General features: G+C 33.7%; 1 protein-coding gene across 1 annotated transcript in view; it reads left to right on the forward strand.

The window, feature by feature from the left end:
* LOC144552487 (ribonuclease E/G-like protein, chloroplastic) overlaps positions 1-8,324 on the forward strand; it is a 71,578-nt gene extending 63,254 nt beyond the window's left edge. The window contains exon 15 of the mRNA XM_078300468.1: positions 8,250-8,324. Within this exon, the coding sequence (XP_078156594.1) occupies positions 8,250-8,324 (75 nt within the window). The remainder of the gene's footprint in view (positions 1-8,249) is intronic.
* The last annotated feature ends 1,514 nt before the right edge of the window (positions 8,325-9,838 follow it).

Here is a 9,838-nt window from a genome sequence, read left to right on the forward strand (position 1 = left end):
ACAAAATCAAGTCAAATATAGGCTAAATATGCGAGGTATCAAGAAACTAAGACGACACAGGGACAAAGGTGCAACTATGACCGTGATCCCGATGGGTAATGATGGAACAGAAGGCTTGCAAGTACGTGGTTAAATTCAGAGATGCCAGGGCGGTAACCTATACATGCCAAGGACCCCAGCTAAGTCACATACCCTGCAGTCACGTGATGGCGGTATGCCGAGTGAGGAACTACTGTGAGGATCACTATGTTGCTGACATGTACCGTACCGATTACCTTGCTTCCACTTGGGGTGGATCTTTCCATTCTTATCCCGATCAGCATGAGTGACCTGCATATGTCGGTGATAGAATACTCCCTTCAGAATGATGGATAAGAAAGGGCAGGAGGAGACACAAGCGTATTGTAATGACCATGGACGAGATGGGTGGTAGGCGACCGTCGTGAAATCGGGCTCGCCGTTCTGTTTCCGACAGGCGCAGGGCAGGTACGTAGAATTGTACAAAATTTATTTATGCTTTAATTATATTACTAACTGAATTGCATTGTTATATTCAGATGCAATAAACGAACACAACGAAAGAGAAAATGCCAGAGTTGTTGCTGAAGCAACCGGTAGAACACAACCCCCTCCTCCTGTAAGCCAATCATTTAGTAGCCAAGACTCTACAAGTAATGCCGCACCTTCCACTGGTACCAGAAGAACTAGTCGTTTGTTAGGTTTATTCAGACGTGGTGGCAGATAAACTTGCTATTTTGCTTATGTGAATTGATTTATTTGGTTTGAACTATGTTATGAACTTTAATTGCGTTTTTGATTGTACTGTTGAACTTTTTATTATTGAACTATGTTAAACTATTTTTAGAACTGTATATGTGTATGTGTATGTGTATGTGTATGTGTATGTGTATGTGTATGTGTGTATATGGCATACACATATACATATATATAATATTTTATTTTTTGACATACACACATACATAAATCCTAAACCCTAAACTTTTTTTTCACAAAATTATTCAAATCAAAATACTAAGATTTTTCTAAAAAAAAAAAAATCCACATGGGGCGCCCGGGGGGCTGGCGCCTCACTGGCCTTATGGGGCGCCCCAGGGACTGGCGCCTCACGGGGTATTTTGGGCCGCCCGAAGCCCAGGCGGTCAGGGCAGAAATAAAAAAAAATGGTACACAGAGTTATTTTTAAAATTTTCATTTTTTTTAGGGATATTAATAAAAATGGCCGAAAATATAAAGAAAAAATAAGTCTTGTAATCTAGTTAGAAGAAGAAACCCGCTGACAGAAAATTCCCACAGAAAAGCAAAGCAAAAGTGAACTAGCTAAAGACAGCAACATCAATTTTCAAAATTTGAAATTTCTTCCACTGGTCACCTACCTACTAACAGTACAAATGAAAAATCAAAAGAACAATTCATATATAACCCACATTTATCTGTCAAAAAAAATATATATATATGTCAATTAGCAATGGACTCAACTACTCAAGGGATGTGCTGCTAAATATGAAAGAAATAAATTTTCATTATTGTAGTTAATCATCATATACAGTCAAGGGGTTTGCTGGTAATTTTAATGCAGCAGAAAAAAATAAGAACCGTCAATTTCAAGAGTACTTATCCTCTGCAGTACTGCATAGAATAAAGTTAGCTCTCAGCTGAGTTAAACTAAAGAGGAGGGTTAAAATGTCTCCATTTTTTTTTGCCTCCATCGTACCTCCATTTTTAGAAATTCTAATAACTCAAAATTTAAAACTTTTAAGTTAAAATAAAACTGTTTGATATGATCTACATGATTTCATCTATGCACGTGTAAAAATATGGCATTTTAACGTTGTTTTGGTTATCATCAAGAGCTTGTAAAAACATATTAATTTGGATAATTTCTATACGTTGATTTTTCAAATGATTGATTCACATAAAAATAAAATCAAAATGTGATATGTTTTTATGAGCACATAGGGAAAATAACCTAGGTCACATCTAACGGTTATATTTAGACGTTTATGATTTTAATTTTGATTTATTAACACTTTTAAAAATGAAAGCACGGTGGAGGCACAAAAAATAGAGGCATTTGAACCCTCTAAATTAAAACAGGCTTATCTTAGATGCACGACATTGCTTTAAAAATTGTGTCAGATTAAAACGAACGATTCAGATCTCACTCTACACTCTACGGTACCTCAGTGGATCCAAATTTTAGTTTCAAAACGCATGGTTTGGATTAAAACAAGAAATTAAATTCAGGATCATTTTAATTATGTGATTGGAATAGTTGTTGAGGTGCGTTGCTCTCTTTTTATCACAGTTGCACGTTGTGCGGCTATGGGCTACGCCTACGGGGTACCTATCTCTTTTCCCTTCTCTATTTTCTCTCTAATCTTATCAAGGTTCAGTAAACAAGCCTTTCAATCAAAAAAAAAGTAAACAAGCCCTACTGTACATGTTATGAATCGAGTTGAACGCGTGAGTTGATTGATTAAAATTCTTCTTGTTATACGACGTTATTTTTCTTTATTGGGTACGTTTGAAACCGTTAGCCATGGTCGGTTTATTTTGCTACTGGTTATATATGGTGTGATACTTGATCGAGTTGATATCGAATATTTCTGACCCTCCAAACACTGATACATGTTGGTTACAGGCTTATTGTATTTATTGAGAGATAATATATAAAGGGTAAATTTGCAAAATTCCCTCCTTTTTTTTTTTGGTAAATTTATCATGTGTCAGGTGGATTTAAATGAATGGGGGATTCGGACTATTGGATCCAGTGGGGAATAATAAACAATTGTACTTGAGAAAAATAAGTTAATTCAATTGAACCTTTGAGATTTGTCTTTGGGAATTCGGTCCAGAAAATTGGAAATGACTTAAGTAATAAAGAAGAAAGTTACCAAATAAATGCATATTGAAATATAATTAAATTGTTTTTCAAAAAAGAAATATAATTAAATTAAGTTAAATTGACACTTTAGAATGGAATTATGATTTATTATGAATAATACTGTGTAACGGAATTACTATTATTTGTGAGTAATCCAAACATTAAACAAAAAATAGTAATAAAATAATCTTGATAAATATTGATCATAATAGGTATATGATTTTTACATAGGCATAATTACAGATGAGATGATTGTTATCACATTATTAGACCTATCATTTCGACTTGTTTCCATACGAAAATCTATGTTTTGAACCAACAAAGGATGTCTTTTACATTGAACATCCATAGAATGTGGTACTGCTAAGTTTTGGTTCTTACTTTGCAGGAATCAGGCGAAATTGGGCAAAATCAGGCAATTGGAAGACTTCAGGAAGCTCTGATGCGAGTCGCATTCATCTGGTGCGAGTCGCATCCAAGCCCAAAGCGACCTGCGATGCGACCCTCACTGCTCTCTCTTGAAGACCATCTGATGCGAGTCGCATCCACCTGATGCGAGTCGCATCCACCTGATGCGAGTCGCATCAACTGTTGCCGCCCAGTTCAAATTAAATCTGACAAGCCCAAAGTCAACTCTGTTGCCTATATAAGGAGGTCCTATGCCAGAATTCGAGGAGCTTTTTCCCCCTCTACATTTCAGAACACAAAAAGAGCGAAGATCAAGAGAGAAGAAGGAGATTGGAGCTTGATTGAAGAAGAAGAGAAGAGAAGATTTCAAGATCCTCTCCAATCTACTTTGGATCTTCGAGCTCCATCATGATTTGCTTATTCTCTCTCTCTTTCATGTTTACTTTTGTTATGCTTGAGTAGATCCCTGTTTCTTAGGGTTAAGATGTAATCTCCAAACCTTTTCTTTGAGTTGAATGATGTTTTGATCTAATGTTGAACTTGTGTGATTGTTGTTTGAGTATTCATTGTTTGCTTGATTGTGATTTCTTGATTGATTCTTGATTGTCTACTGTTAGATGTCTATAGCATCTCTTCTAGTAATTAGGCCTTGATGTATCTTGTAATTGTAATTGAGCACTTGAAGTAGATCTAAGATCAATAGTAACCGAGAGGTGAAATTTCTATTATCGAGAGGTTATAGATACTTCTAGTTAACCAGACAATCAATCTAGGTTAGATACCAGTAGGCGAGAGCCACAGGTCGAAGCCTCGCACAAGAAATCAACTTAGATACGAACTCATGTCAGCTCTGCTCGAGGGCCATGCGACCCGCATCAGAGATGATGCGAGTTGTATGATAGGTCCAGAGAAGGAAAAGTTTGGAGATGAAGTCTGAAACCCTAAGAACACCTTTTATAATTGATTCAAAACCAAACCTTTTAATCACTTTCATTTACCTTTAATTGAATTGTCTTTTGAAATTTAGAAATTGAAACAAATCAAACCCAATTCTTCAAACTTCTAGTACCTAACTTGGATTTGTGAAAGTCTAGAATTGAGTTTAACCGTCCCTGAGGATCGATACCTTATTTTACTACACGGATAGGATTGTACACTTGCAATCCTAGACGTGAGTGGATTCAAGGTTTAAAACAAGTACAATTAGTTGTATTTGGAACTTTGTAAGCACACTCTGAGAAGCGAACAATGATATATCCATAAAGAATAGACTACTGGTGATCTCGCCTATTGCCCTACAATATCAAGTGCGAGGTTATTGGATTAGTTTGAGATTCATGATTAGGAATTAAATCGTAACTCGCTATGCATTTTGAATATTTGATTGACTGCATTGATTGAACCATTGCATTATATGCATAGCCCAATATAATTGAAACTGAATTACAGGTAAGTCTGTTGACTGTCATATTGATATTGTTTATCGATTGGTTGATTCTTATTGCAAATGATTGATTGAGACCACAGTGATTGAATTGAATGAATATTGAATACTGAAATCCTTGAACCTCCATATAGTGGAAAAAAAGAATTATTATATTGTAAAGTCTAGCTAGCTACTAGACTTTACTCCAGAACCCTTATGCGCATATGGTGAATGGCCCCAACTGAATCCAATACCGGTTGGGTGGGGCATATTGAATAAATGTGAATTGTGACTGTAAGACTAATGAATTATGGTAACTGTCTTATCATTGATTTTCTTTCCGATAATGACGATATTGAAATATTGTTTTCGTATTGATTCTGTTAATAAATTGTCAGGATAGTTAGAACGGTATAAGCTCTGACACGACATATACATGTAATGGTATCTGTTGGTGTTACCAAACTAGAAATTGTAAAGTTAAGAAACCAAACGTTACCAGACTTAACAGTTGTAAATATTAGGTTCCAAACGTTACCAAACTTTATGGTTTAAAGATTTTGACCCAAACCATTTATTCTGATAAGATTCTTAGAGTTATAATTTATTTATGTAATATTTGTTGTTCAATTGGATATTGTTACTAAGCATTTGCATTTGTCATTATGAAATGAACTGTTTATTTCTCGTGCGGTGATTTCATACTGAATATGGATTTCCTTCGAATCCAATAATCTGAGTGGCAATCAACACTAAGAAATAATTTATTATTTCTCACTCGTTTCTCATTGTGGGTTACATGTTCATTATGCGAAGTCATAGAAATGCTTCCGAGTTATAAGTGACGGGAGGGCCACCTAAAAATATGAGATTTTGGGTTATTTTATCTGACAGGGTGCAGAAAATATTTCTCTAGCATCATTCACTATAGATGTCAGGTAATTCTTGTTAATTATTTGGGATGTGGCAAAAAAAAAATAGATGTTATTGGCAATACATAAAAAGATCTATGCCTTATGTTACGTATATTGAATGGTAAAATAGACGCGGTAGAATTGTCGCACCTCCGGATCGAGGGTGTAACACATTAAGAGGTCTCATATTTGTAATTTTTATCCTAAACATATGAACTAATATTATATTAACTATTGTGCTGTCAAATTGCCATTTATTAAGTTACTTAGCAATCACAAACATAAATTGTTTGGCTGCAGTTTGGCTCCTTTTTATTGTTCAAATATGCCCAAACCGCCAATGCATTGGTTTTGGGATATTATACATTTATATTTTCTCATCAGAAGGTTCAAACAATAAGCCAATTGTTGGAATAATACGGCTAAAGGTGACAGTAAAAGTAAAATAAAGGCCACTTGTTATTATCTTAATATTTAGGAAGCAGCTAACAGTCTCCGGCCCTCAGTTCTCAAAAATCTCCAGACTTTTACAACTAATTCTATAAACAGGTTCATTAGATTCGGTAATACGATGAAAACAATCCTATAAACAAGTTCAATGGATGTTCTACAGATGAAATCACGTGGTCCCATATGAAAACGTGTGAAAGCTGATGAAAACGCGTGGTCAACGAACAAAGTACAATTAAAGTACAATCAGCAGTTAAACTGGGGACCACCTTCTAGAAGATATTTAACAACCACCTTATATAATGTATCTATTGAACCGGGACCAAATTTAAATTCTACAAATATATCCATAAATTATTTAAAAATAAAAAATAATCTTTTTATTTTAATTATTCGATAATTTCTTTTTTTGGCACCTAGAATATACCCATAAAAAAATAAAAAAAATTCTACAAATATACCCATAAATTCTAGAAGATCTTTGTTCAATAGTTTGTACGTTCAATCCACTTTGTAATTTTATTTTATTTGCGTGATACTTCTGTAAATAATAGTGAAATATTCTGCGAAATTCAAAAAAAAAATTAAATCAAATTTTTTAAATATAAATTCATATTTCAAAAATGAAATTTATCAAAAAATTATAATAAAATGTGAAAAAAGTTGAAATCATGAACAATAAAAGGTTACATCATTGACATAACTCATCACACAATCCTGTAATATTATCCAACAAATACTGTAAATATATAGGAATGATTCTATTAACAAGTAAAATTCTTTCAACAATTCTGTCAACATATACACCGTAACACCGAAAAAAAAATCCAACAATTTTACATCAGACACTACTTGCATACTCTCTGAAAAAGTATTCTACAAGTGAGTCAAAACTCTCATCACAATAGAAACCCAATCCTATAACGTAATTCAACTAATCATCTAAACAAATCCACATAATTCTATAAGGTAGTAAAATATGTTCATCAATTATGTCGAAATGACACTATTTTACAGCAGACATTTTACTACTTGCGTACTCTCTGAAAAATATTCTACGAGTGAGACAGAAGTCTCATTGCAAAAATAACCCTCTCCCGAGTTATGTCCTCCTGCAAAAATATATAAAAAATAAAGATTTTATTATTAAAATTAAATTACAATAAGAAAACAAATATAAATAGATAATAAAATTTACCTGAGAAAAATTCATTTGAGTATATGTTATAAGGCAGTAGATGTAACGCAACACGAATATTGCGTAGTCATGTGAACGATTCTGTTTGGGGAATGCTTGACAATCATAAAGACGTGTCTTCCAAGAAGGGCCACCTGATACAAAAAAAAACATATACTGGTTAATTTAAAGTTCTTCAAACATAACTGATATATCTATTTAAAGTTCTTCCAAGAAGGGAAACTTTGTCATCTACACTTTCTTCATTCAAATCCATTATATACACCTGCTTTTCCACGAACATATACAAAACTATAAGTACATATACTTAATTCTATAAACAAAACATATAAATTCTTAAAACAATACATATAATATAGAAGCAACCAATCCTATTACCAAATTATCACAATTTGTCAATTTATACTTCATTAACTAATGCATAACAAAGTTTGAAAGTTCAGTTGATGTATACAGTACACATAAAAATGACAATCTAAGCTAATTTACTTATTCTAATATTGTAAAAAAATTACCACAATGTGAAGATGTAATTGAAACATAAACATGACAATCTAATGTAATCAATCCTATTAACAAAATTATTGAATCCTGTAAACAATAATTAATAATCATTGAATCCTATTCGCAACATAGTTAAGACAAGTAATCACCGATTAATCTTTCAAAAATAAACGATCTATGTAACTTTCAAACACGAAATTGAAAAATTACATCAACAAACTTAATGCAAAATCGATACCAGTATATAATGAACAAAATTTATCTAAAAGTAATATTGAATGAGAAAAATTACCAGTAGCTTTCAATGCAGATGCTCCTCAACGATGATATTCAATGGACAAACGACACTAAAACTACAACCATAGGAGACGTTGCTCTTCAATTCTACGACTCAATACTCGATTCAAACAAAGTAGAAAAAGAAAAAGAAAAAAATCAGATCAGAAAAAGAAAGAAGATGGAAAACCCGATTCAATTTTCAAAAAATGGAAAGCGGTAAAAAAGGAAGGGTTTAAATAGGAAAAAAATGACGACTGTAGTAGTAGGGACCGCATCGTTTCCGGTTATGGCAGTTGAAAGCGCGTGGGGACCACGTCGTTGCTGGTTATGGCAGTTGAAAGCGCGTTGGAACTAGGCTAAAAAGGGAAGGTTTTTATACGCAGAGATTTTTCGGGGACTGTAGCCCGGGGGATTATATATTTTCTCTAATATTTATTATGTGTGCTCAGAAGCAAAGTCAGACTTTTAAGTCATGGGGGTCAAACATTATGTATGGGAATCAGTCATATAAAATTTTTATGTTGCAAATGGGGTCTATATTACCCTATCTATAGCATTTTACCCTATACTATATAGAAAATCGTATATAAGTACAAAAAATTCAAAATAAATGGGATCAAACTGACTCCATTCCTTCAATGTAGCTCTGCCTCTATATGGGTGCCAATATATAAAAAGCCAGAAGTTTCTTTTCTATATTTCTTCAGTAAGAACCAGGGTTCTAAATAGCTAGCTATAGCGCATTTTTGGACCTCAAAAGCTATACCGCTATTAACCACTTTTCTTTTATAATAATTCTAAATAGTTAGCTATGGTAGCGTTATAGCTTTTTCGGAGCTTAAAAGCTATAACGCCATAATCACTATTTAAAACCTTGGTAGGAACATTTAAAGTTGAAACCCATCTACATCAAGTTTATATTCAATTCAAAATGAATTTGTCAAGATAATGGAAAAAATGGGCAGTGAAAAATCAAATTAGAAAAATGTACTGTCAAGATGAGCCAATGAAAAATCAGATCAGAAATGGTACGGTTGAGATTAAACAATTGAAATTCCAACTTTTTAATTGCAAATAAGTCATTCATTTCTTGTTAATTTTAGATTTATATCTCTCAGAAAGTTTGCAGGCATTTAGTCATTTCTTGTTTATATGCATTATTACATTTCAGTCCCTTTATAAAATAAAATTAAATTATACTAAAATTTTAAGTCTCTCAATCTCAATTTTGCATGTAACATGAGTTGCAAGTAAGTTCTGCATGTACCATGATTTTTTTTTCCTCATTTCAAAACAGTTGCCTCCTAAGTCACCGCCTTAGCGTAACCGCCTTAGGAAGCGGCGAAATTCAGGGAGAATTCAAGCGAAAATCAGAAGAAAAAGGAAAGCTACCGTTTTGAGAGTCGTTTGAGGTTCTTAATGTTGGTTCTTCTCCTCTCTGTCATCTGACGATGATAGAGCAAGGTACGAACCATCGGTACACACTGTAGATATTATTTTTTGTCTTTGTATAGTACTTTTGTTGTTGTTGTTGTTGTTGTTTTGTATTTATTGTTGTGGTTGTTGTTATTGTCGTCGTTGTTGTTGTTGTTGCCCTTCCTCCTCCTGCCTCTTTTCATCTCTTTCTTCCTCTCCTCCTCCTTTATGTTTTCTTTCTCTCTACATTGGCGACTCTCTGAGTGGTGACTGTTCCGGTCCGGTTGATTCAGTTTCTGGTCCGGTTTGATTCAGTGCCTGGTCCGGTTTGATTCAGT

This window comes from Carex rostrata, chromosome 4, assembly GCF_964058835.1.
Source record: "Carex rostrata chromosome 4, lpCarRost1.2, whole genome shotgun sequence".
Classification (NCBI taxonomy): Eukaryota; Viridiplantae; Streptophyta; class Magnoliopsida; order Poales; family Cyperaceae; genus Carex; species Carex rostrata.